This window comes from Acinonyx jubatus, chromosome A1 (assembly GCF_027475565.1).
Source record: "Acinonyx jubatus isolate Ajub_Pintada_27869175 chromosome A1, VMU_Ajub_asm_v1.0, whole genome shotgun sequence".
NCBI lineage: Eukaryota > Metazoa > Chordata > Mammalia > Carnivora > Felidae > Acinonyx > Acinonyx jubatus.
Genome location: NC_069380.1, coordinates 84,736,105 through 84,763,299, shown reverse-complemented (window position 1 = coordinate 84,763,299; position 27,195 = coordinate 84,736,105). Strand labels below are relative to the sequence as shown.

Here is a 27,195-nt window from a genome sequence, read left to right as displayed (position 1 = left end):
TCTCTCTCTCAAAAATAAATAAGTAAACATTTAAAAAAATATATTTGAATTTCAATATTGGAACAAAAGATTATGTAGCCTTTTTAAATATATAAGCCAGGTAAAATCTATTGTTTTAAGATTGGTTTTAACCAATGGTTACTCTTTATGCCTATACTCAGAGAGAACTTACAGTAAAATTCTAGAAAATTTATGTTGTAGACAGGATCTCATACTTATGTTCTAAACTGGGTAAATATTATGAATAGAATTACGTTCTTTCTTAACAAAACCATTTAAGTTTTAATAGTTTCACCTTATATTTCTTTATAGATTATATTATATAATACGTGGTGTAAAGCAAGGAAACATTTGGCTATTACTATTAGAATACTTAGATCATATAATCTAACAAAGAATAAGTATTTAGGGGCAATTTAACATTTACTGAATCCATTAATCATTGACTCAATTATTAATTGTTGACTGACTCAATACTTTCATCTGTTAAATGATAATATATTCTATAACACATGAAATTTTTATAAGCCATAAACAATGAGATTTATATAATTTGAATTCTAATCCTAGGAAAAGGGAAAAACAATATATTTTTTTAAGATCAAATGACTATTGCATGTTGGCATTATGTTCTGTATTATCTTTTATGCTAACAGTGTATTTGGGCATCTATATTTTATTTTTTGTTTTTTTTTAACACTTATTTATTTTTGAGAGACACAGTGTGAGTGGTGGAAGGAGAGAAGGAGATGCAGAATCTGAAGCAGGCTCCAGACTCTGGGCTGTCAGAGAAGAGTCTGTTGCATGGCTCGAACCAAGAACCATGAGATCATGACCTGAGCTGAAGTCAGACGCTCACCCATCTGAGCGACCCAGGCACCCCTGGACAGCTTTATTTGAAATCTGTTCATTAATCATCTACAATTTCCTATGTTAATTAAACTGGTCTAATTTTTTACTGATCAGATGGCCACAACCATGCTTGTCAAGGTCTCAGTAATGATTCCATTGTTTTAAAAATTATTTCCAGGGCAATTCCAGGTCATAGGACCAAGAGCACCAGTCATTGCCTTTGTTGGGGAAGAGGTTGTGGTTTCCTGTCATCTCAACCCATCAATAGATGCTCAGAACATGGAAGTGAGATGGTACCGAAATGATCCTTCAGGTCTGGTGCATTATTATGGGACTTCCCAGGATCATATGGACCAGCAAATGCCAGAGTATCAAGGGAGGACCAAGTTCCTGAAGGGGAATATTACCAAAGGGCTTGTTGCCCTAAGGATCCATCACATCAGACCTTCAGATGAAGGGGAGTATGTGTGTTTCTTTGAAAGCTCTACATTCTACAATAAAGCACAGTTCAAAGTGTTGGTCACAGGTGAGTCTCTGCAATTAAAACTACTGTCCAAATTGTATTATTTTGTTTCCATCAGCAGTCTAAAGTAGTGTTGTATATGGGTAAAGGTGGCTAAATCTATACAAACACTATGACTGAATGCCAAGAAAGTTAAATATGAAATCTAATCAGTCTGCCTCAACATTCTTGGGTGGTAGTAAAAACACATTTTAATCATTTGTCAACGTAATTTCTTTGAAGAAAAGAAAAAGTAGGTATTATAGTATGTTCTATCTCAGAAGAGTCCCAGAAGTGTATCTTAGTCTATCTTCTAAATTTCAGAGGGAGTTAAAAGAGACAGAAAGAATCTGAGTAGCTGCCCTCTGGCTAGGTTTTCTATACCTTGCTGCTACCACTCTGGGAAAAGCCCAGTCACATGTGGTCTTGTTCACTATTTAGTATGACATCCTTCTTTATTCAGATCCCTGCATAATTTGTCCCCTTAGATCTCACTCCTGCTCAGATATTGACCAACACACACACACACACACACACACACACACACACACACACACCAAAACAAAACAAGAAAAAGCCCACAAAACTATATTGCCAGAGTGAAAGACTAAGGAAGGACTGTAATTCAACCACACACTGAGCCTGAAACAGCATTTTCTCTATAGACATTATAGGGCTTTACTGAGCTCAGAAGATGAGTTTTTGTATCATCTTTCTTATAATGGACATAATATAAACTAACCCAATATAATGAAAGAGACAATAATATTGACCTTCCTCCCAAAAGCAGGAAAACATTTTCCTTCAGAACTCCCTGACCTATGTGCAAATGCTCCTTCCTCTTATTTAGTGACAATTGTGCATAGGTCCCAAGTAACCCTTAATCCATGTTTACACAGTAAAGGATGTGTTCTTCTATAATTATTCATAAATTAAACGGGAGCATGTGCAAAGACAATTGCCTGCAAGTTTTAAACACCTTTGTGAGTTACCATTTTTGTAACCAGACATTTTGAGCCACACATCCTCTGATAATATTTCTGACGAATCATGGAAAGAATAGTAACCTCCTTCTGAGATTCCTTCCTGAATTTAAAGAATATCTGCTTTTTATGCAAGTATACTCGTGTTCTTCACTGCAAGTGTCTATTGTATGCAAATGACTTTCAGTGTACTGGAGACATTTAACCAGTCACTAAGAGGCATGAATGAAACCAATTATATTCATTCATTCATTCATTCATTCATTCATTCATTCAGTTTTGCCTTTTGAACAGGGATCTTTCACTCTATTGTGGTAACTTCTGAAGCAATCCAGGTGTTAGACATCCACTTCTATAAGTCCTACAAACATTTCCTAAACTTTGGATAAACTCTTATCAAGGGCTTTGGATTTGAAAACTGTAATTGCTTCTGCAATGAACAATATGTCATTCCTCAGAATCATCTCAATTTATTTATCTCAATTTCTTTACTTGCTCCTTGTTGAGAGTAACTCTACCACTAAATAAAAAACAAATTTCCACTATGTGTCCTTTTTAACCCAGTCTTTAGAAGAGTGCATTTCCTACCTTGACGCTCTTGGCACTAAACTCTGACATCATGCTTGTGATTGAATTTGTTTTGAGCTTAAACAATGGTTAACTGACACACCTTCCTGAATCTCTTATATCTTGTACATGAGTTTTTATTATACATCAACTCATTGTTTGTTCCAAATCATTTATGCAAGGGAAGTTGTATTTGCTACCCAAGCACAAAAAGCCAGTGCCAAGCACTTTAATTTGCACTGTGAATATATATTTAAAACAAAGTATGCATTCCACCCATCTTTTTTATGAAGCCCAGAAGACCCAACAACATCCAAAGATATTTGGTTTTTCTCTTGTTTGGCTTTTCTCTTGTTTCCTGTGGGCAGTACAAATATGTGGATTTAATATTTGAACTAAGTACAATATTTGCATAAACAACCTTTGACTTTAGAAATTAATGAAAATAGGTGTACTTTTAAATTCTTAAGAAATTATATCATCCTCTGGCCTACTGTAAAATAAACTGGTATCTAAATATTGACATAATAAGTGATTACAAATAAGCTTTTAAGAATCCAGATTTTTTCCAAAAAAAAAAAGACTTCTGTACTACTAAAATGTAGTTGTGCTGCTTTTTTGCCACATTTTGTTGATTTTAATGGGAGATATCTCATTTTTGGACCTGCAATCCTCATTCATTATAAATAAGAAAAATAAAGTCCTATATTGATAAAATGCTCTAAGGTTCTTACCTCTTCCAGATGAATTATCCATGAGCTTGTGTAGTTCATCCTGGGATGGATCCATTTGTTTCCAATCCCATATCCACTGCAAAATAATATCTGGTGCTGTGTGACTTTATAGTGTTCATTTGTGCCAGATCTTGAGACCAAGTCCTTGGTTTTCTCTAGCTGGATACCTCATATTTTTCTGTGATTGCCTTAGTTACTATGATTTTTGTCATGAATTTCTTTAAAATATCTCTCCTTCATGGAGGAATAACATTTTTCTCAGGGTCAGTAATCAGTTCTGATAAGGATGCAGTCTCTGCAGGCAGCTCAAGAATTCTGTACTATCTCCTAGAGAAAAGATTCTTCTGTATCTTGAGTCAAATGGAACCAACTCATTTCCTGTTCTGTTTAAATACCCAGGAGGTTCTGGGTAACAGAATTTCTGCAGAACCCACAACTGCAGTGAACACCTACATTAAATTCTACTTAAATACAATAAGCATCACTAACTTCTATCTGTTTGATAGTTGTAGAGTACAGGTAAGCAAATCCATCAATCAATAACTATTAAGACAACCACAAATATAGGTTGAAAACATAACCAAAATATTTTCTAAGAGATAAGAGATAAAAATGAAGGCCCTGATATTAGGTAACATAATCAGATGGTGTCATAATGGTGAAAACTATGAGATTTCTCTCCCTGCCATGGTCATAAGACAATACAAATCCCAGACTCTCAAAATAGATACAGTATGTATTAAAATCAGCCTGTGCTATGTCAGAAACCATGTAGGTCTCAAGTATGCCCATTAGAAACCCATGAAGGTAGAACAATGGTGACCTAGTTTACTCACCTGCTGGCAAACTTTTCTCCACTTTGACCCTTCAGTCTTCACTTGATAATTCATAAGAGAACATTAATGGCTAAGGCAGCACTTGGAACACATTTTTCAAGCCTGTGAAGTTATCCATACCCAACACCCCTAATTTCCAATCCTATTTTTAATCCAGACCCAGAGGTTGTGTTCTACCCTTAGCTCCCAAATTTAGTAAGGCAAACAGAATAGCATAATTCTAAATACAACTTTTCTCTCTATAGAAAATCAGATACAAATTAAGCATTTATTGTGTTTCTACAAAGACCTGCCAAATATAATCTTCTCTTTAGAAATTACCCATCCAAAATGACATTTCCCTTCAACTCGTAGCAAGCAGCCTAAACACATGGAATACAATGGATGGCCTTTCAAATTGAAGGATCCAGCAAATGAAAACCATATTTTCTTTGTATTCTCAATTTATTAATTCTTTAAGATGAATAATATTTATTACAACATAGTAAGCACTATATATGGAGTAATATTTATAGCCATCATGTGTTGAGACTCTTTTTTTTTCCTGTTTTATAAAAAGGGAATGGAGGCACAGGGAGATTGAGTCAATAGATACACTGGGTCACTAGTCCCAGCAAGTACAAGTGTAACTCTTTGACTACAGAGCCTATTCTCATAAGTGTGATGCTCTACTGATTCTCAAAGCCATTGCATTCTGAGAATTCCATGTATCAGTACTAGCACTGGTTGGCACCACTCTGCCACTTAGGTCATTACTGACTTGACACACTATATACTAGTCACCAAATGGTGTTAAGGGTTTGGCCATCCATGCAATATCAGAAATAATTGGATAATTTTCCTTCATAAACTTCCTAGGATGACTATCATAACAAATTACCACAAATGTGATGGACTGAAAACAAAAGACATTTATTTTCTCACAATTCTGGAGGCCAGAGTCCACAATCAAAGCGTCATCAAGGTTATGGTCCATTGGAAGCATCTAAGGAGAATGATTCTTTGCCTCTGACAGCTTCTTGTGGCCCAGGCATTCCTCTGCTTTTGTTGGGATCATTCCAATCTCTGGCTCTATCTTCAAAGGACCAGTTTCCCTGTGTCTCTGTGCCTAAATTCCTTTCTTTTCATATAGACCATAATCCTTTTGGATTAAGACCCATCTATTCCAGTATAATTTCATTTTTACTAATTACATGTACAGAAGGCATCCAAATAAATGCACAGATATTAAGGATTAAGACTTAAACATATCTTATAGAAGACAAAATTCAACACAAAACAAGGATAGTTTTGTCCTAGTAAATTTTATTTTTTGTAATAGACTGTAAGAGTTACTGTACATAATACTGTACAGAATGCTACACTACTATTCAATGAAGTCAACACACAGTAGCTTAAACCAGAATTTCTCCCGTGGTACAGGGATAAAGGAACTAGAACTGGAAGAGTCGGTACACACTGTGAGGTTTACACATTTCTCTCAATTTGATGTTTTGCCATATCGACAAAATTCACCTTTAAAGATGATTCATAGGAACTGTCTGTGCTCCAGTCCTTGAGAAGTGAGAAAAAAATGAAGGAAAAAAGTGGATCTCCTTTCTCTGAGGGAAATATTCCATAAAGCACATATATCATTTCCATTTCACAACACTTCTATCAGCATATCAAGGCCACTTTTAAATGTAAGGTGGTTTGGAACATTCAGTCTTAAATGGGACTGGGATATTCATAGTTAAAATTTATATTATTCCCCGAAATGTTCTATCCAAAATAGCAGCTACTAACTGCATATTTCTCTTAAATTTAAATTTAGTTGGAATGAATTTAATTGACTAAAATATGAAATTCATTTCCTAACAAAATTTCGGGTGCTCAGGAACGACCTGTAGCTAGTTATTTGGACCACATTGATGTTCATAGCATTCCCAACATCATGAGAAGTTATTTATTTAAAAATAACTTCTTTAGAATTAGGCATTAAAAGACAACTGTAAAGTGACTACAAATTTGCTACAGAAAACCATCCTATGTTCCTTTAAATTCAGTGACTGCAAATGAATTGATAGAGTGTTTTTCCACTCAACTTAGTTTTTTAAAAATGTTTATTTTTTAGAGAGAGAGAGAGAGAATATGAATGATCCAGGGAAGGGCAAAGATAGAAGGAGACACAGAATCCAGAGCAGTCAGCAGGCTCCGAGCTGTCAGCACAGAACCTGATATGGGGTTCCAGCCCATGAACTATGAGTTCATGACCTGAGCCAAAGTTGGACACTCAACCAAGTGAGCCACCCAGGTGCCACATTCTTCTAACCAACTTTAAGAATCATCAAATAATATAATCAGTGATGTTTCAACTGGGAGGGCGGCAAAGGAAAACAATACAGACATGCTTGGTATGTGGGTACTTCATTAAATGTTGATATAGCTGATTTTTTCCTCAAAGTTCTTTGGCTTAGTTATTTTTCTAACTCTCTTTTATGAATAAGAAAAATGAACTTCATAGACGTTAATTAAAATGTAAACTGGAAAGAAAACTCTTGGAGATGTGTACTTTCTCTGTCTCTCTTTGGCTTTCCTAGTCTCAGGTACAGCTCCTCATATTCACATTGAGCCTGGCAATAGGATGGACATGAAGATGACCTGCACATCTATGGGGTGGTATCCAGAGCCTGAGGTACAATGGAGGGACCTTCAAGGACTGCGCTTGGCACCAGCCTTTGAGACAAAGAAAATAGAAGAAAATGGACTGTTTCATGTGGAATCATCTATCGCAGTTGATAAAAATTCAAGAGCAGATGTGTCCTGTGTTATAAGGAACCTAATACTCAGTGTGGAGAAGGAGGTGCATGTCTCCGTAGCAGGTCAGTTTCCTCCAAAGTTGATATCTTGAGAAGTCCCTGCTGATCAGGAAGTTCTTACTGATAAAGACCTATGATTGACACACCAGAAGGATATTCTAATTTATCCATTTCTAAATTTTAATGCAGAGAACCTGGAAAAAGTCACATTCTGTCTTGTTTTATATTTCTTCTTATGATGGAAATGTCATTCTTCTACTTTATGCAGATGAATACACGAGTGGAAAAAAGTAATAACGTTTTTGAGGAAACCATCAAAGTTCTTTCTAAACTTCTCCTAATCCCACTGCCTACGGAAAGCATATTTTCACAATTTTGTGTTTTCTCCCATCTTTCAAATTGATTTGAATCCTGGCAGTGCCATTTATCAGCTTCATGGTCGTGAGTAACTATTGACCTTCCTGTGCTCAGTTCCCATGTGTTAAATACGGATAATCATAGTGTCTACCTCATAAAGTTGTTATGAGTATTAACTCTTATGATTAATAGCACAGGCAGAGAAGAGCTCAGACATTCCAATAACTATCCAAAGTGACAGTTCAAAGAAATAGTTTGCCCATGTGATCTCTTCCAACTTCCTGGATATACAAATATCCTTATTTGAAGTATTGTAGCCTGTCAATAACATTCTTTATCTCTTGTCCTTTCTAATCTTTCCAGCTTCATCCTTCAGCCCTGTCTTCCTTTGCCTCCAATTCTTCCTACCCCTCACTCATTCCCAGAACATATTCACCCATGCAATATCCCATGTAGGCTGTTATTGACACATTTCTTCTATTTTTCCTCTAACCAAAGGTTTCTTCCTGCTCCCTCTGTATTTAACCTTAACCTCTCAGAAAGCTATTCTGTGTTAAGTGCCCTCTTTACTCATACATTATTTTGATTATATGTTTCACTATTTCCCTAGAATGAATATAAACTTCTGAGGATACTGTGTCTATTTTTTATATCCCCGTTACTTAGAAAAATACCGATCCACAATATATTTTTCTACAATGCATAAATTTTTGTATCACCTTTAATCAGTAAGTGAAGTGACATTTCCTTTGTGCTTTGGTTTGGGACATAACATTGGTTTAAGTTAGTTAGAAAGAAAACTTGAGGTGGAAAATGTGAAAGAAGCAAACACATACACCATGATAGAGAAAACATTTTAAAAATGCTCATATACTTATATATACATATATGTTTGAGATCATCAATTAAAAATTACACAGACATTTTGGGGAACCTGGATGACTCAGTCAGGACCTCTTCTGAAGTAACAGTATTAAATAAAAGAATATAAAAATGATACTCATTTTTACAGATTTTATTTGCTAGCTGACACATATTTCATAAGAAATGGGGAATTGAAATAATCTCTGTCTCAAGAACCTAGACATGAATTCCATTTAGCTTATCATCCAAGATGTCACAATTTTTCCTTTAATCTTTGGAAAAGCTCCACATGCTTCTTATTCATTGGTATATTGTCAAACTCACATATATATTTATATAGAAAATAATCAGATAGAAAAGACACATGGCAAAGTCAGTGTGGGGTCTGTAGCAGAAATAATGGAGAAAAGGATGAAAAAATACTTAAATGCATTTTTAGACTTTTATTTGTTGTAGGAGAATTATTTGTTGCAAATATAATAATATTTGTTAAATTTTGATTGTGGGTACATGGATGCCTGATGAATTATTTGTATGTGTTCAGCATATTAAAACATTTGATAATTTATAAAATAAACATCTGAGTCTCCATATATCAAGAACAGGAATGGAAACTGAAGCCTCTTTAGGATTCCAAAATTCTTTAGAATTGCAGGGAGAGGTAGATGAGGCTTAGAATCTGTGCTCTTCCTCATAATGTCCCCTAAAGGAAAACATCTAGGGATTTGTTCCCACCAGCCAAGTCTCTGATAGCAAGCTGAATACTAAGTGAGAAATTTTATATTTTTCAGATACCTTGTTTCCTGAGGACTGTCCTTGGGCAGTGGGGTTTGCAGTTTTCCTGTCTCTCCTGGCCTTTGGTGCAACAATCAGTGTTCTATTTGTGTGTACCCGAAAAGCCAAAGGTAAACTTAAAAAATGGTGAATTGGCCTCATTTTTGGAAGAATTAGAATATAACAGTAACAAAAAATTCATAAATGATCTGTAGGTGGTCTTTAGCATTTAAAATTGGGAATAAGAAAACCTGAACAGACTCATCCACAAACTTATGGCTTTGAATGTTTGTCAGAAACTAGAGGTTATCTGATGAAGGTCAATTACTTCATCAAGGAAAAAAAAAACATGCTTGGTTTGTTTATGAACTGACACTTAAATTTGTGGGTTCAGAAACAAGATTATATAATGCTTTGTTTATGTGTTTATTTATGCACCCAGAGATAATCAAATTCTCTACAATATAATTTAACTGAAATCTTAGTGTAGCATTGGGATGGTTTTTTTCTGTTATCAGAATGCCACTTTTCTCTAATACTGGGAGAGGGGGCAGAAATCAGTATAGCAGTATTCAGAACATTTCTTTGTGAGCAAAAGCAAGAAGATATTAACAAATTAGAGCTTTTTCCAGGCCATGAGTGCCCGTGACTGCCTTTCTCCAGTCCCTAGAAAATAATGCATCATAAGAACCCATTTTTCTGTGCTCTGGCTTGATTACGGTTCTCTACATATGCCTGGCTACCCACAGCCTGTGGCACTTCTGTCCCTCACTCTGAATGTGTTCAGTGAGTTCTTTAAAGAAATGCTCTGTTCAGAAATAATATTTGTGCTGTAGACAGGCTTAGGTCATTATTCCTGTAGAACTATGATATATTTCTATTTACATTTGTTCTACATTGATTGAATTTCCAGTATCTTGAAGGTTACTTTCCTGCCAATGTGATTTACCTCCACTAGGTAGGAGAAGAGAATCAGGGCAGTGATCAAAAGTAAAACAAAACAAGCAAACAAACAACAAAACAAAACCAAAAAAACCCACAAAACCCTGACCATGAAGAGAAGCATTGCATTGTGTTAAAGTTCTTCTCTCATCACCTGTCAGTTCACAAAAATGATATAGTTCATACTCCTAAATTTTTATACAACTTAGAAATCCCTTTAAATATCCAATACTGTCTACTTGGTCAATATGAAAAAAAATAGTTTTTTTTTTCTAAAAATGTGAGAAATATATTTTCATGGCAGAAAAATGGTATTTATCAGAGCATAGCTGATAAATTTTATTTAATTGAAAACAATTAACCGTACTGAAATTAAAATGAAAAACTTAATAAAAATGTATAGCTGACAAACAATACTACGTTAGTTCCAGGTCTACAACAGATTGATTCAAGAACTCTTCACATTATGCTTTGTTCACCAAAAGTGTAGCCACCATCTGTCACTAACAGCTATTACAATACATAAATTATATTACTTAAGCTGTACCTTTCATTCATGAGACTTACTCAGTTCATAACTGGAAGCCCATACCTCCCACTCCCTTTCACCTCTTCCTCCTCCAGTCCTGCAACAACCAGTGTGTTCTCTGTATTTATGGTCTGGTTCTCTTTTATTTGTTTGTTTTGTTTTAACAAACAAATGACTATCACACCTAGTCATTGTGATAGGTGTCAGAAAACATTGCCTGGTTTTGAATTGCATTTCACTGATGATTAGCGATGTCGACGATTATTATATGTGTCTGTTGGCCATCTTGAAAAACTTTCTATTCAGATACTCTGCTCATTTTTTAAATGAATTACTCATTTTCTTTTTCTTCCTTTTTTTTTTGCTGTTTCCTTTTAGATATTTTAGATATCAAGCCCTTATCAGAAATATCACTTACAAGTATCTTCTCCCATTCAGTAGGTTGCCTTTTGCTATGTTGATAGTTTCCTTTACTGCACACTTTTTTTTTTTTTTTTGGTATAGTCCTAGTAGTGTACTTTTTGCTTTTGTTGACCTTGTCTTAGCAGACATATCCATTAATACGTTGCTAAGATCAATATCAAAGAGATTGCTGCCTATATTTTCTTCCAGGAGCTTTATGGTTTCAGACCTCAGATATAAGTATTTAATTTATTTTTATTTTTGGTACGGTGTAAGAAAGTGAGTCAGTTTCATTTGTTTGCATTTAGTTATTCAGCTTACCCAGGCCATTTATTGAGGAAGATTTTTTTCTCCTATCGTGTATTCTTACCTCCGTTGTCATACATTAACTGACCATAGAAGCATAGGTTTATTTCTGGGCTCTCTCTTTAGTTCCATCGATTTGTGGGTTTCTTTCTTTTTTGTGTATCAATAAAATACTTTTTTAGTTATTACAGCTTTGTGGCATAATTTTAAAATCTTGGATTGTGATATATCCAGGTTTGTTTTCCTTTCTCAACATTACTTTGGGTATTCAAAGTGTTGTGTGGTTCCATACATTTTATAATTATTTGTCTTATGAGAAAACTGCTATTGGTATTTTGATAGGGATTACATTGAATCTGTATTTTGATTTGGGTAATATGGATATTTTAGCAGTATTAATTCTTCCAATCCAGGAGCATGGAATATCTTTCCATTTGTTTTTGTCATCTAAATTTCTATAATCTATATTTTATAGTTTTCAGAGTACAGGTCTTTTTCCACTTTGGCGAAGTTTAGTCCTGGGTATTTTATTTTTTGGTGCAATTTTGAATGGGATATTTAAAGACATTTTTTTTCTACAGCTTCATTATTAATGTTTAGAAATGCAGCTGTTTTCTGTATATTAACTTTGCACCATGAAATTTTACTGAATTCATTTATTTTCATAGTTCCTTGGTGTATTCTACAGGGTTTTCTAAGTATAATATTTTGTCTTCTGCTAAAAGGCACGGTTTTCTTTCTTTCTTACTGATTTGGATGCATTTATTTCTGTGCATTGTCTGATTGGGTGGTTAGGATTTTCATTACTTTTTTTTTTCTTTTTAAGTTCCATTTGTTTTGTTGCCAATTATTTATTTATTTATTTATTCATTCATTCATTCATTTATTTATTTATGTATTTATGTATTTATTATTTAATATAATTTATTGTCAAATTGGCTAACATACAGTGTGTAAAGCGTGCTCTTGGTTTTTGGGTTAGATTCCTGTGGTTCATTGATTACACACAACACCCAGTGCATATCCCAGTGCCCTCCTCAATGCCCATCACCCATTTTCCCCTCTCCCCCACTACCCCTCATCAACCCTCAGGTTGTTCTCTGCATTTAAGAGTCTTTTATGGTTTTCTTCCCTCCCACTCTGTAACTATTTCCCCCACTTCCTTTCTCCAATGGTATTCTGTTAATTTTCTCAATATCCACATATGAGTGAAAACACATGATATCTGTCTTTCTCTGACTGACTTATTTCACTCAGCATAATACCTTCCACTTCCATCCTTGTTGCTGCAAATGGCATGATTTCATTCTTTCTCATTGACAAGTACTATTCTATAGTATATATAAATCACATCTTCTTTATCCATTCATCAATTGATGAACATTTAGGCTCTTTCCATAATTTGGCTATTGTTGATAGTGCTGCTATAAACATTGGCATACATGAGCCCCTATGAATCAACACTCCTGTATCCTTTGGATAAATTCCTAGTAGTGTTATTAGTGGGTTATAGGGTATTTCTATTTTTAATTTTTTGATGAACCTCCACACTGTTTTCCACAGTGGTTGTACCAGTTGGCATTCCCACCAGCAGTGCAAGATGGTTCCCTTTTCTCTAAATCCTAGATAGCATCTATTGATTCCTGAGTTGTTAGTTTAAGTCACTCTGACTGGTGTGAGGTGGAATCTCAGTGTGGCTTTGATTTGTATTTCCATGGTGATGAGTGATGTGGAGTATCTTTCCATGTCTGTGTGGGCCCTCTGAATGTCTTCTTTGGGAAAGTGTCTATTCATGTCTTCTGCCCATTTCTTCACTGGATTATTTGTTTTTTGGGTGTTCAGTTTGGTCAGTTCTTTATATATTTTGAACAGTAAATTTATCCAATGTGTCATTTGAAAATATTTTTTTCCCATTGGGCCAGTTGCGTTTTACTTTTGTTTATTATTTCCTTTGTAGTGCAGAACTGTTTTATCTTGATGAGGTCTCAATAGTTTAATTCTGCTTTTAATTCCCTTGCCTTTGGGGATGTGTTGAGGAAGAATTGGCTGCAACTGAAGTCAAAGAATTGGTTGCGTCCTTTTTCCTCTACAGTTTTGATGGTTTCCTGTCTCACATTTAGGTCTTTCATCCATTTTGAGTTTATATTTGTGTATGGTGGAAGAAAGTAGTCTAGTTTCATTTTTCTGCATGTCGCTGTCCATTTCTCCCAACATTTGCTAAAGAGACTCTTTTCCATTGTATGCTCTTTCCTGCTTTGTCAAAGATTAATTGGCCATACTTTTGTGGGTCCAATTCTGGGTTTTCTATTCTCCTCTATTGGTCTATGTGTCTGTTTTGTACCAATACTGTACTCTCTTGGTAATTACATCTTTATAGTAGAGGCTAAAGTCTGGGATTGTGATGCCTCCTACTTTGGTTTTCTTTTTCAATATTACTTTAGTTATTCAGGGTCTTTTGTGGTTCCATACAAATTTTAGAATTGTGTGTTCTAGCTTTAGGAAGAATGCCAGTACAATTTTGATTCAGTTTGCATTTAATGTATAGATTGCTTTGGGTTCTATTGAGATGTTAACAACATTTATTTTTCCAATCCATGAGCATGGAATGTGTTTCCATTTCTTTGTTTCCCCTTCAATTTCCTTCATAAGTTTTCTATAATTTTCAACATAAATATATGTTATATCTTTGGTTAGGTTTATTCCTACGTATTGTATGGTTCTCGGTGCAATTGATAATGGTACCAATTTCCTGATTTCTCTTTCTGTTGCTTCATTATCAGTGTATAAAAATGCAACAGATTTCTATACATTGATATTTTACCCTGTGACTTTGCTGAATTCTTGTATCAGTTCTAGCAGCATTTTGGTGGGCGCTTTCATGGTTTTCCATGTAGAGTATCATATCATCTGCAAAAAGTGAAAGTTTGACTTCTTTTTTGCCAATTTTGATGCCTTTTATTTCATTTTATTTTCTGATTACTGATGCTGGGACTTCCACCACTATGTGAAACAACAGTGGTGAGAGTGGGCATCCCTGTCATGTTCCTGATATCAAGGGAAACACTCTCAGTTTTTACCCATTGACAATGATATTAGCTGTGGGCTTTTCATAAATGGCTTTTATGCTGTTTAAGTATGTTCCTTCTATCCTGACTTTCTTGAGGGTTTTTTATTAAGAAAGGATGATGTATTTTGTCAAATGCTTTTTCGGCCTCTATTGACAATATCATATGGTTCCTATCCTTTCTTTTATTAATGCGTTGTATCACATTTATTGATTTGTAAATATTGAAGAAGCTCTGCAGCCCACGAATGAATTCCACTTGATCATGGTGAATAATTATTTTTATATGCTGTTGAATTTGATTTGTTAGTATCATGTTGATAATTTTTGCATCCATGTTCTTCAGGGATATTGGCCTGTAATTCTCTTTTATTGTGGAGTCTCTGTCTGGGTTGGGAATCAAAGTAATGCTGGCTTCATACAATGAGTCTGGAAGTTTTCCTTCCCTTTCTATTTTTTGGAACTTTTTGAGAAGGATAGGTGTAAATTCTTCCTTAAATGTCTGGTAGAATTCCCCTGGGAGGCATCTGAGCCAGGACTCTTATTTGTTGGGAGATTTTTGATAACTGATTCAATTTCTTCACTAGTTATGGGTCTGTTCAAATTTTCTATTTCTTCCCATTTGAATTTTGGCAGTGTGTGGATGTGTAGGAATTTGTCCATTTCTTCCAGGTTGTCCAGTTTGTTTGCATATGACGTTTCATAGTATTCTCTGATAATTGCTTGTGTTTCTGATGGATTGGTTGTGATAAATCCTTTTTAATTCATGATTTTATCTATTTGGGTCCTCTATCTTTTGTTTTTGAAAAGTCTGGCTAGGGGTGTATCAATTTTGTGTATTTTTTTTCAAAATAACAGCTCTTTGTTTCATTGATATGTTCTACTTTTTTTTTGTATTCTATATTGTTTATTTCTGATATGATCTTTATTATTTCTATCCTTCTGCTGGCCTTGGGGTTTATTTGCTGTTCTGCTTCTAATTCCTTTGGGTGTACTGTTAGATATCGTACTTGGGATTTTTCTTATTCTTTGAGATAGGTCTGGATTGCAATGTATTTTCCTTTTAGGACTGCCTTTGCTGTGTCCCAAATGTTTTGGCCTGTTGTGTTTTCATTTTCATTTATTTCCATATATTTTTAATTTTCTTCTTTAATTTAATTTAATTTAATTTCTTCTTCTTTAATTGGTTGACTCATTGATTTTTAATAGGATTTTCTTTAACCTCCATGCATTTGGAAGTTTTCCCAATGTTTTCCTGTGATTGATTTCAAGTTTCATAGCATTGTGATCTGAGAATATGCAAGGTATTATCTCAGTTATTTTATATTTATTGAGGTCTATTTGTGACCCAGTATGTGATCTATCTTGGAGAATGTTCTGTGTGCATTTGAGAAGAATGTGTATTCTGCTCCTTTAGGGTGAAAAGTAAATATATCTGTAAAGTCCATCTGGTCCAGGGTATCATTCAGGGCCATATATTTTCTGTATTGATTTTCTGTCTGGATGATCTGTCATTTGTTGTAAGTGGAATATTAATATCCCCTGCCATTACTACATTCGTATCAATAAGGTAGCTTATGTTTGTGATTAATTATTTTACATATTTGTGTGCTCCTGAATTGGGAACATAAGCATTTATAATTTTTAGCTTTTCTTGATGGATAGATCCCATAATTATGTTATAATACTCTTTTTCATCTCTTGTATCAACCTTTATTTTGAAATCTAATTTGTCTGATATAAGGATGGCTACTTAGCTTTCTTTTGAATTCCAGGAGTGTGATAGAGGGTTTTCCAACCTCTCACTTTCAATCTACAGGTGTTCTCAGGTCTAAAATGGATCATTTTTAGACAGCAGATAGATGAGTCTGGTTTTTTATCCATTCTGACACCCTGTGTCCTTTAATTGGAACATGTATTCCATTTTCATTCAGTGTTATTATTGAAAGATATGGGGTTAGAGTCATTGTGTTATCTGTAGTTTTCATATTGTAGTGATGCCTGGTCCGTCGTGGTCTTTGCAACATTCCACTCACAGAGCACCCCTTAGGATCTCTTGTAGGGCTGGTTAAGTGGTGATGAATTCCATCAGTTTTTGTTTGTCTGGGAAAACGTTTATCTCTCCTACAATTCTGAATGATAGGCTTGCTGGATAAAGCATAGTTGGCTACATATTTTTCCTATTCATCACATTGAAAATTTCCTGCCACCCACTTCTGGCCTGCCAAGTTTCAGTACATAGGTCTGCTACTACCCTTATGTGTCTACCCTTGTATGCTAAGACCCGTTTATCCCTAGCTGTTTTGAGAATTCTCTCTTTATCTTTGGATTTTGCCAGGTTCGCTATGATATGTCATGCAGAAGATCAATTCCTATTACATATGAAGGGAGTTCTCTGTGACTCCTGCATTTCAATGTCTGTTTCCTTCCCCGGATTGGGGAAATTTTCAGGTATGATTTGTTCAAGTACACTTCATGTCCTTTTCTCTCCCTTCTTATTCTGGAACTCCTATGATTCAGATATTATTTCATTTCATTGGATCACTTAGCTGTCTAATTCTCCCCTCATGGTTCAGAATTTTTTATCTCTCTTTTTCTCAGCTTCATCTTTTTCCATAATTTTATCTTCTGTTTCACCTATTCTCCCCTCAGCCTCTTCCATCCTCACAATCACTGCCTCTAGTTTATTTAGCACCTCATTTATAGCATTTTTTTAATTCATCATGACTACTTTTTAGTTCCTGATATCTGCAGCAATAGATTCTCTGCTGACTTCTATGCTTTTTTCAAGGCCAGTGATTAATCTTATGACTATTATTCTAAATTCTTGTTCAGTTACATTGTTTATATCTGTTTTGATTAATTCTTTAGCTGTCATTTCTTATTGGAATTTCTTTGAAGAGAATTCTTCTGTCTTGTCATTTTTTCTAGTTTTCTGTCCCTTCTGCATTTTAAAAGCTTGTTGTGTACGCTGCACCTGCGAGCACTACTATATTATAGAGTGGTCATACACTGTTCAGGCCCTGGCCATTCAGCAGGTATTTCTTGGAGTATGTTACTTGCTCTTTGTTTTTGTGACTCTGGTTGCTTTATCTCCCTACTCAAAGTGATGTTTTGGACCCTCCACCAGGTGTGCTTTGATATGTTCATGGAAGTGGCCCTATGACCCTCCACATTGTCCCCATGGGCCCCTGGAGATGTCTTTGTCACTTTGCAGCCCAGACTCTTGGAATTCAATGTCCTTTGGACTCAACACTGCTTTTTTTTGAGGGAGGAGGGAACTTTGGGTCCCCCTACTTCTCCACCATGTTGTATCTCTTCTTCATTACTGTTTTGAATACAAGTGACAAGAATGGACATCCTTCTCTTGTTCTGTTGTTAGAGGAAGAACTGTCATTTTTTAAACCATTATATATGATAATAAGTGTGGTTTTCCCATGTACAAAATTAATTACACTGAAGTATGTTCTCTCTAAACCCATTTTGCTAAATTTCTTTATCATGATAAAAATCAAATTATGTCAGCTGGTATTTTCTGCATCTATGGAGATGATTACATAACTTCCATCCTTTATTCTATTAATGTGTTATATAATGTTGATTGATTTGTGGATACTGAACCATCCTTGCATCCCCAGAAGAAACCCCCTTGATCATGGTGAATGACGTTTTTCAAGATATTATTAAAGGTGGTGTGCTAATAATTTGTTGAGAATTTGCATCTGTGTTCATCAGGAATATTGACCTGCTTTTATTTTGTTTTGTTTTGTTTGCTTTAATGTCTTTGGTTTTGTTATAAAGGAAAACATTTTTTAATCTTGGAATTATTTGGAAAATTAATTTGTTTTACATTTTTTGGAATAGTTTGAGCAGAATCAGTATTAACTCTTCTTTAAATTATGTGTGCAATTCACTTGTGAATACATCTGGTCCTTATGTTGTATGTCAAGAGTTTTTGGATGCCAATTCAATATTATTACTCAGAATTGGACTGTTCAGATTTTCTGTTTCTTTGTGATTCAGTTTTGGAATATTATATGTTTCTAGGAATTTATCCATTTTTTTTGGTTGTCTAGTCTGTTGGTGTCTATTTTTTCACAGTGGCATAATTATAATCCTTTATATGTCTCTGGTGTTGGTTTTGATTTCTCCTCTTTCATTTATGATACCATTTATTTGGGTTCTTTCTTCTTTCTTTCTTTCTTTCTTTCTTTCTTTCTTTCTTTCTTTCAATAAGTGTATCGAAAGGTTTATCAATTTTGTTTATTTTTTCAAATGACCCAGCTCTTGGTTTCAGTGATATTTTCTATTTTTGTCTCATTTTATTTATTTTCATTCTCATCTTTATTATTCTCTTCCTTCTACTAACTTTGTATTTTGTTTCTTCTTCTTTTTCTTGTTAATTTAGGTGAAGTGTTGATTGTTTATTATGTATTTCTTGATCTTGATGCAGCCATCTATAATATTGAATTTTCCTCTTAGAACTCTTTGCTGAATCCCAAAGTTTGTGAGAAGTTGTATTTTTATTTTCATTTGTCTCCATGTATGTTCTCATTTCCTCTGATTTCTTAGATTACCCATTTCTTGATTAAGAACATATTGTTTAGCCTCCTCATGCTTGTGTGTGTGTGTGTGTGTGTGTGTGTGTGTGTGTTTTCCAGTTGTTTTCTTGTAAGTAATTTTTAGTTTCTTACTGTTTTGGTTCAAAACATTCTTCTCCTGATTGCAATTTTCTTAAATTTATTGAGTTTTTGTTTGTTTGCTTGTTTGCTTTGTTTTGTTTTGTTTTGCTTTTGTCCTAATGTGATCTATTCTGGAGAATGTTCCTTGTGCACTTGTAAAGAATGTGTATTGTTATGTTTGAATAGGATATTATGTATAAATGTGTTAAGTTCATCTGGTTTAATTTGTCAGTCAAAGACATTGTTCCCTTATGGATTTTCTGCCCTGCTGATCTCTCCATTGAGATTAGTGGGGTACTAAAGTCCTTTACTATTATTGGATTACTGTCAATTTCTTTTTTTTATGTTTGATAATATCTGGTTTGTGTATTTAGGTGCTCTAGTATTGAATGCACTGATAATTACAATTGCTATATTCTGTTTTTGGATTCATTGTTTATCTTTAGATAGTGTCTTTCTTTTTCACTTCCTAGAATCTTTGTTTTTAAACCTATTTTGTATAAGTACATCTAACCCACGTTTCTTCACTTACATTTGCATGGCAAATACTTTTCCATCCCTTCACTTTAATCTTTATATGTCTTTATGTCTAAAGTAAGTCTCCTTCAGGCAACATATGCATGGGTCTTTTTTTTTTAATCCATTCTATCATACAACATCTTATATTGAAGCATTTTGAACAGTATATTTTAAATAATTATTGATAGGTACATTATTGTCATTTTATTTGTTTTCTTAGCTTTTTTCATCTTTCTCAGTTTATTTCCTCCCTTGTTCTCTTTTCTTGTGATTCATTACTTTACTTAATGGGATTCTTGGCTTTTTCTTTATATTTTTGTAATATCTAGTATAAGTTTTTGGTTAATGGTTACCATGAGGTCCATACACAAGATCTTAAGTATATAACATTTTAACATAAGTTCACGTTCAATTAAATTTAAATACATTTTAAATGAACTTCATTTATCTTCTCACTCTCCATTTTATATATCTATCTATATCTATATGTGCATCTGCATCTAAATCTACATCAACATCTACATTTATATATATCTATATCTATCTATCTCTATCATCTATCATCAATCTATTGATATCTATCTATATCATCTATATCACCTATCTCTATTATCTCTATATCTATCTGTCTATGTATCTATGTACCTATGTATCTATTTATCTATCTATATCATCTCTCTATCTATATAGTCATATTTTACATCCTTTTATGTTGTGAGTCCCCTTATCAATTTTTTTAGATATAATTGATTTTAATAGTTTTGTGTTTTAACCGTTATGCTGACTTTTTACATGTCTGCTCTACTAACTTTACTGTATTTTGCTTTTACTCATGATTTTTTTTTCCTTTCATAAATGTCTTCCTTCTCATTATGGTCTATTTGTTTTCACTTAAAAGTCCTTTTAACACTTCTTCTAAGGCCTGTTTAGTGGCTATTACCTCTTTTAACTTTTCTTTTTCTAGGAAAATCTTTATCTCTCTTTGAATTCTGAATGATAGCCTTGCCATCTACACTGTTCTTGGTTGTAGTTTTTATTTATTTTTTTCTTTTCAAAACTCTGAATACAGTAGGTCACTCCCTTTTGCTCTACATGTTTAGGCTAAAAAAAATCAGCTCATGGACGTATTGGGATTTTCCTTTTTAGTAACTACTTGCTCCAATATTTCTGCATTTATGTATGTATGTATGCATGCATGTATGTATGAATGTATGTATTTAGTACAAAGGGGGATGAGACAAAGCGGGAGAGGGAGACAATCTCAGTCAGGCTCCACCCTCAGCATGGAGCTCTATATAGGGTTGATTTCACCAACCTGGGATCATAACCTGAGTCAAAATCAAGAGTCAGACACTAACACACTGAGCCACCCAGACACCCCTCTTTTTTTTGCTTTTAAAATTATCTCTTCATATTTAGTCTTCCATATTTTAATTATTAAGTGTCATGGTGTGGACCTCATTGGATGTCTCTGAGCTTTGGTACCTGGATGTCTGTTTCCTTCATCAAGTTAGTGAATTTCTCCACTATTATTTCTTCAAGTAAGTTTTCTGCCTCCTTTCTCTTTTCTCTTTCTGGAAACCATATGATGTAAACACTTATTCACTTGATGTTATCTCATAGATCCTTTAGTTTACCCTCATTTTTATTTATTTTTCTTTTTGCTTTTCTTCTTGGGTGCTTTCCATGACCCTGTCTTCAAGATCACTGGTCTAGTCTCCTGTATTCTCTAAGCTAATGTTGATTCCCTTTCGCACAATTTTATTATAGTCACTGTATTCTTCAACTCTGATTTTTATATTTTCCTACATATGTTAAAATTCTCACTGAGTTCATTTACTCTCCACACCTGTGAGCATATTTTGGAACATTACTTTGAACTCTTCATTAGGTATATGATTACCTCCATTTCATTCTGTTGTTTTCTTCACATTTTTTCTACTTCTTTCATTTGGAACATATTCTCATTTTGCTCATTTAGTGTGTGTGTGTGTGTGTGTGTGTGTGTGTCTTTCTATGAATTAAGCAAAACAGCTCATTTTCCTGAACTTGAAGAAATGATCATGTGTATAGTTATCCTCTGTGTAGACTGTTTTTAGTGTGTTTGGCTAGATGGCTGGAACTGTGGTTTCCTTGGGCTCTGGAGCAGAGTGCTCAATATACTCTGGCTGCCATAAAGGTGTAGCCAAATATTAAGTGGGATCTGGCTGTGGTAATACTGGGGATCACCACACTCAAGGGTCTCTGGCAGGGCTCCGTATCTGAGGTGGGTTCTGGCCAGGTGTTCCCTGGACATTTTGTGGCAGGGCTTTGCCTGGTAAGATGTTTGGAGTCAGACTGATGCAGTCCTGGAGCGTTCCACTGTGTTTTGCACCTGTGATATCATGGTGATTCAGCTGGAACTGTACTGAGTGTAGACCCAGTGTGCCCTGGTGTATACTGCACTGGCTCATCATTAGTGTAGTGGCTGGCTGGTGTGGACTAGGTCTGTAGATCACTAAGGAGTTAGCCAGCTAAAGGTTCTGGACTCTATTCCTATCCATACTATTAATATGGAGGGAAAATATAACCTGTGTTTTAATGAAGACCCTTTGACCAAGGGTGAGTTTCATTAGCTCCCCTGCCATTTGGTAGAGTTCTAGGGCTGGATCCTTTATATTTTAGTTGCTCCTTTCTTTTAACTTTTTAAAAAAAATTTAGTTATTTGGAATGCAGGGTTATATTAGTTTCACATGCACAATATAGTAATTCAACACTTGCATATAACACCAGTGCTCATCAAAACTACTCTTCTTAGTTTCCATCATCTATTTAATCCATTGCCCTACCCACCTCTCCTCTGGCAACCATCAGTTGGTTCTCCATTGTTAAACATCTTTTACTTGATTTGCCCCTCTCAATTTCTTTATTTTTCCTCATTGAGCATTTGTTCTGTTTCTAAAACCCAAATATGAGAGAAATCATATGGTGTTAGTCATTCTCTGACTCGCTTATTTTTCCTAACATAATATTCTCTAGATTCATCCATATTATTGCAAATGAAAGATTTAATTATTTTATATCGCTGAGTTATATTCCATTGTGTGTATGTGTATATATGTGTGTGTATGTATATACATATATATATATATATATATATATAATTGCAGTTATGTGTATATCTATTTTATTACAGATGCATATATATATATAATTGTAGTTATTGTGTGTATATATTTTGTTACATATATGTGTATATATATACATAATGTAGTTATTTTGTATATAGGTATTTTGTTACATATATATATATATATATATATATATATAAATCCATTCATCACTTGACAGAAGTGGGCTGTTTACACTATTTCACTATTGTAGATAATGCTGCTACAAAGATCAGGGTACATATAGCCCAGAATTAGTACTTTTGTATCTTTAGGTAAATACCAAGTAGTGCAAATATTCAATCATAGGGTAGTTCTATTTTTAACTTTTTGAAGAACCTCAATACTATTTTCCAGGGTGACTGCACCAGTTTGCATACCCACCAACAGTGCATGGGCAATTGCCTTTTCGACATCCTATGAACAAATGCTATTTCCTGTGTTGTTAATTGTAGCCATTTTGGCAGTTGTGAGGTGATATCTCATGGTAGTTTCCATTTGTATTTTTCTGATGCTGACTAATGTTGAGCATCTTTCCTTGTCTTTGTTCATCTTAATGTTTCCTTTGTAAAAATATCTATTCATTTCTTCTGCCTATGCTATAATTGGATTATTCATTTTTGGGGTGTTGAGTTTGTAAGTTCTCTATATATTTTGGATAATAACTCTTTTCTCACCTGTGCCAGTTGTAAATATCTTCTCCCATTCCATAGCTTGCCTTTTAGTTTTGGTGTTTCCTTCCCTTTGCAGAAGGTTTTTATTTTGATGAAGCCCCAATACTTTATTTATTTATTTATTTTTTTACTTTTGTTATCCTTGCCTCAAGACAGATATCAAGAAAGAAGTTACTATGACCAATGTCAAACTACTGCCTATGTTATACTCTAGGATTTGTATGGTTTCAGGTCTCACATTTAGGTCTTTATTCTTATTTCAATTTACTTCTCTGAATGGTGTAAGAAAGTGATCCACTTTCATTCTTTGTCATGTAGCTGTCCAGTTTCTTCACACGATTTTTTGAAGAGACTTTCTTTTACTAGTGGTAATCCTTTCCTGCTTTGTCAAATTTTAATTGACCACATACTTGTGAGCTCATTTCTGGGTTTTCTGTTAAGATCCATTGATCACTGTGTCTACTTTTGTGCCACTAACATACTGTTTTGACCATTACAGCTTTGTAATATAACTGAATATGGAATTATAATTCTCCCAGCTTTACTCTTCTTTTGCATGATCGCTTTTTCTCTTTGAGGTCTTTGTAGTTCCCTACAAATTTTAAGATTGTTTTTTGCAACTCTGTGAAAAATGCTGTTAGTATTTTGATAAGGATTACCTTAAATGTGTAGATCGCTTTTGGTAATATAGACATTTAACAATATTTGTTCTTCCTATCCATGCACAAGGAATGTCTTTCCATTCCTTTGTGTCTTCTTCAATTTCTTTCATGAGTGTTTTATACTTTTCAGAAAACAGGTTTTTCACCTCTTAGGTTAGGTTATTTGTATATATGTTATTGTATTTGGTGCAATTTTAAATGGGATTGGTTATTTAAATTGTTCTTTCTGCAGTGATTTATACAAATGTAACAGATTTCTATATGTTGATATTGTATCCTTCAGATTAACAGAATTTGTATATCAGTTCTAGTAGTTTTTTGAGTTAGTATTTCTGGTTTCATATGTGGAGCATCATGTTATCTGCAAATACTGAAAGTTTGAGTTGTTCCTTATGCTGATTTAAATGTATTTTTCTCTTTATTTTGTCTGATTGCAATAGCCAAGACTCCCAGTACTATGTTAAATAACAGTTATGAGAATGGTCAGCACTGTGTTTCTTTCCTGACCATAAAGTAAAAGTTCTAAATTTATCCCACTGAGGATATTTCCTGTGAATTTTACCTTATGACTTTCATTATTTTGAGATGTGTTCCTTCCAAACAGTGGAAGGAAACTCTCTAAAAACCTGAATGTCAAATTGGATTAATAGAGTATCCTCTTGTGAGCCAAAAGAGAAGCTCAACCACACCATAGATGAGTTCTACTAATAAATTCATTTTTGTCTGTTTTTCTTTTTCTTTTTCTTTTTCTTTTTCTTTTTCTTTTTCCTTTTAGGTTCACTCAAGAAGAAGCATGGTGAGTTTGTTTACTTCAAACTCAGAGCAGTTCAAGCATTTGTTTATAAGACAGGGTCACAAATTCAAGTTGTGCCTGACCAACATGAATCCAAAGAAAAGACTGCAGGAATTGTGTATGCAAGGCAAGTTGCCATAGGACTAATCTTATCCATGTCAAAAAAAGAGAGCCCAGGATGAGAACTTAAGTAAGGGCTATTTAACTGTTTAATATATATGAACATTGTTCTAACAACATCCCTAAGGAGGAGCTGTGATTTGTCAGTTTCAGAGAACTAGGGCAGAAACAATGTACTGTTATGTTCATTAAGTTATTTCTAAGGACCAGCTAAAGTAAATGTTCTCAAAACCAAGAATTGATCAGAATGCCATGGAGAGCACATAATTCTGGGACACATCCCTTAATTTTTTATTCAATATTTCTGCGTTAGGCTCAAGTATTGTCATTTCTAACAAGGTCCCATATGAGAAATGCCAGTGCTGTGTAGCCAGGAGCCACACCATGAAGAATGTGGCTCTATCAAAATTTACTTGATAATTTACAAAACTATTAAGAACCATTAACATTAGCATTTAAATTTTATTTATAATTACCTGATGGGCTAAAACAATACAAATATTAATGCACAAGAAACAGATCAAATCCAGGAAAAAGACATGGAGCTTCCCAGGCTACATGGAAATTGATGCCATTTAACTTTTGGTATTACAATTTGAGAATAAGTGGTAAGATATCTAGGAGTAAACCAAGCTTTGTTTCTAGGGTAAGTAGCATTCTTCTGCTTTGGTTAAGAAATCACAATTTCGAGGTGCCTGAGTGGCTCAGTTGTTTAAGCATCCGACTTTGGCTTAGGTCATGATATCATGGTTCATGAGTTCGACTTTGACTCAGGTTATGATCTCATGGTTCATGACTTCCAGCCCCAAGTCGAGCTCTGTGCTGATAGCTTGGAGCCTGCAACCTGCTTCGGATTCTGTGTCTCCCTCTCTATTTGCGCCTCCTCTCTCTCTCTCTCTCAAAAATAAATAAACATTAAAAAATTAAAGAAATCACAATATCAATGAAAAAAGTTATTAAGTACTGAAAAGTGTTGAATCATTAGGAAAGACCAGAGCACTTTTGAAAACTGAAATTACACTCTCTTTGTCACTTTGGACTGGGACAGATGCATGTACTTGCATTTAGTTACAATGAGTGCAATACTGTAAGATGTAGATATTGAACATTATTCCTAGTCCTATTCCCAGGACACAGTCTAGCTGAATGAGTCTAGGCCCTTGGGGAGACAGGCCCCTGGAGCTGAAAAGATAATGTGAATCTGGGGTAGTCAGAGATTGAAGACAAGTAGTACCTATTCCTATTGCAGGAATTTTGAATTGTGAGTTCTGGGCTTAATCATATACACAGGTATCTTGGGAAGTAGGAGATTTTAGACACAGTAGAAGTTTAAGTGCCATCTCTGGAGACAGCTTTCCATATAGAAAGAAAATACTGTTTTGTTTTGTTTTTTGTAATGTTTTTTAAATTGAATTTAGCCTATATTATTGAATTTTTCAGGTGTACACCATATTTATTTGACATTTCTATGCTTTGCTCAATATTCACCACAATAAGTATAGTCACCATCTGTCACCATACACTATTATACCATTACTGACTATATTCTTTAGGTTGAACATTTCATTTTTGTGACTTATTTATTTTATAAGTAGATGTTTGCATTCTTAATCCTTTTTATTGTGCCCTTGTCCACACCCACCACCTGTGTGGCAACAATTTATTGTTTGTGTTTAACAGTTTGCCTTTTCCTTGTTTCCTTGTTTCCTTGTTTTTTGTTTTGTTTTGTTTTTGTTTTTTGTTTTGAATTTTTGGATTCCACATAGAGTGAAATTATATGGTACATGTCTGACTTATTTCACTTATCATAATACCCTCTTGAACAATGCATGTTTTGGAAAATAGCATGATCTCATTATTTTTTTAAAACTAAGTAACATTATATATGTTGCCACCACACCAGGTCCCTAAAGTTTGGATTTTAAAACTCAGCTGGCTTAGCCAGGATAGAAACAAAGCACAATGTGCTTCTCCAGTCAAGCAGGAAAACCAGAAACAGACAGTGTAAAAACAGCAGTCTTAAAAAAACTATCACACAAAAGGGGAAATTATCTACTCTTCTGGAAGAGCTTCCCTGCTTGCAGAC

At 34.4% G+C, this 27,195-nt stretch overlaps 2 protein-coding genes across 7 annotated transcripts in view; both read left to right on the top strand.

The window, feature by feature from the left end:
- The window catches only part of LOC128314802 (butyrophilin subfamily 1 member A1-like), a 367,358-nt gene that overhangs the window by 213,932 nt on the left and 126,231 nt on the right, over positions 1–27,195 (top strand). The gene's annotated exons all lie outside the window — the stretch shown is intronic.
- LOC113596271 (butyrophilin subfamily 1 member A1-like) overlaps positions 1–27,195 on the top strand; it is a 64,256-nt gene that overhangs the window by 10,064 nt on the left and 26,997 nt on the right. For all 6 annotated transcript variants that reach the window (XM_053218483.1, XM_053218490.1, XM_053218505.1 and 3 more), the window contains exons 2-5: positions 1,031–1,378; positions 7,054–7,335; positions 9,285–9,398; positions 24,972–24,992. In XM_053218483.1, coding sequence (XP_053074458.1) covers positions 1,031–1,378; positions 7,054–7,335; positions 9,285–9,398; positions 24,972–24,992 — 765 coding nt within the window. The remainder of the gene's footprint in view (positions 1–1,030; positions 1,379–7,053; positions 7,336–9,284; positions 9,399–24,971; positions 24,993–27,195) is intronic.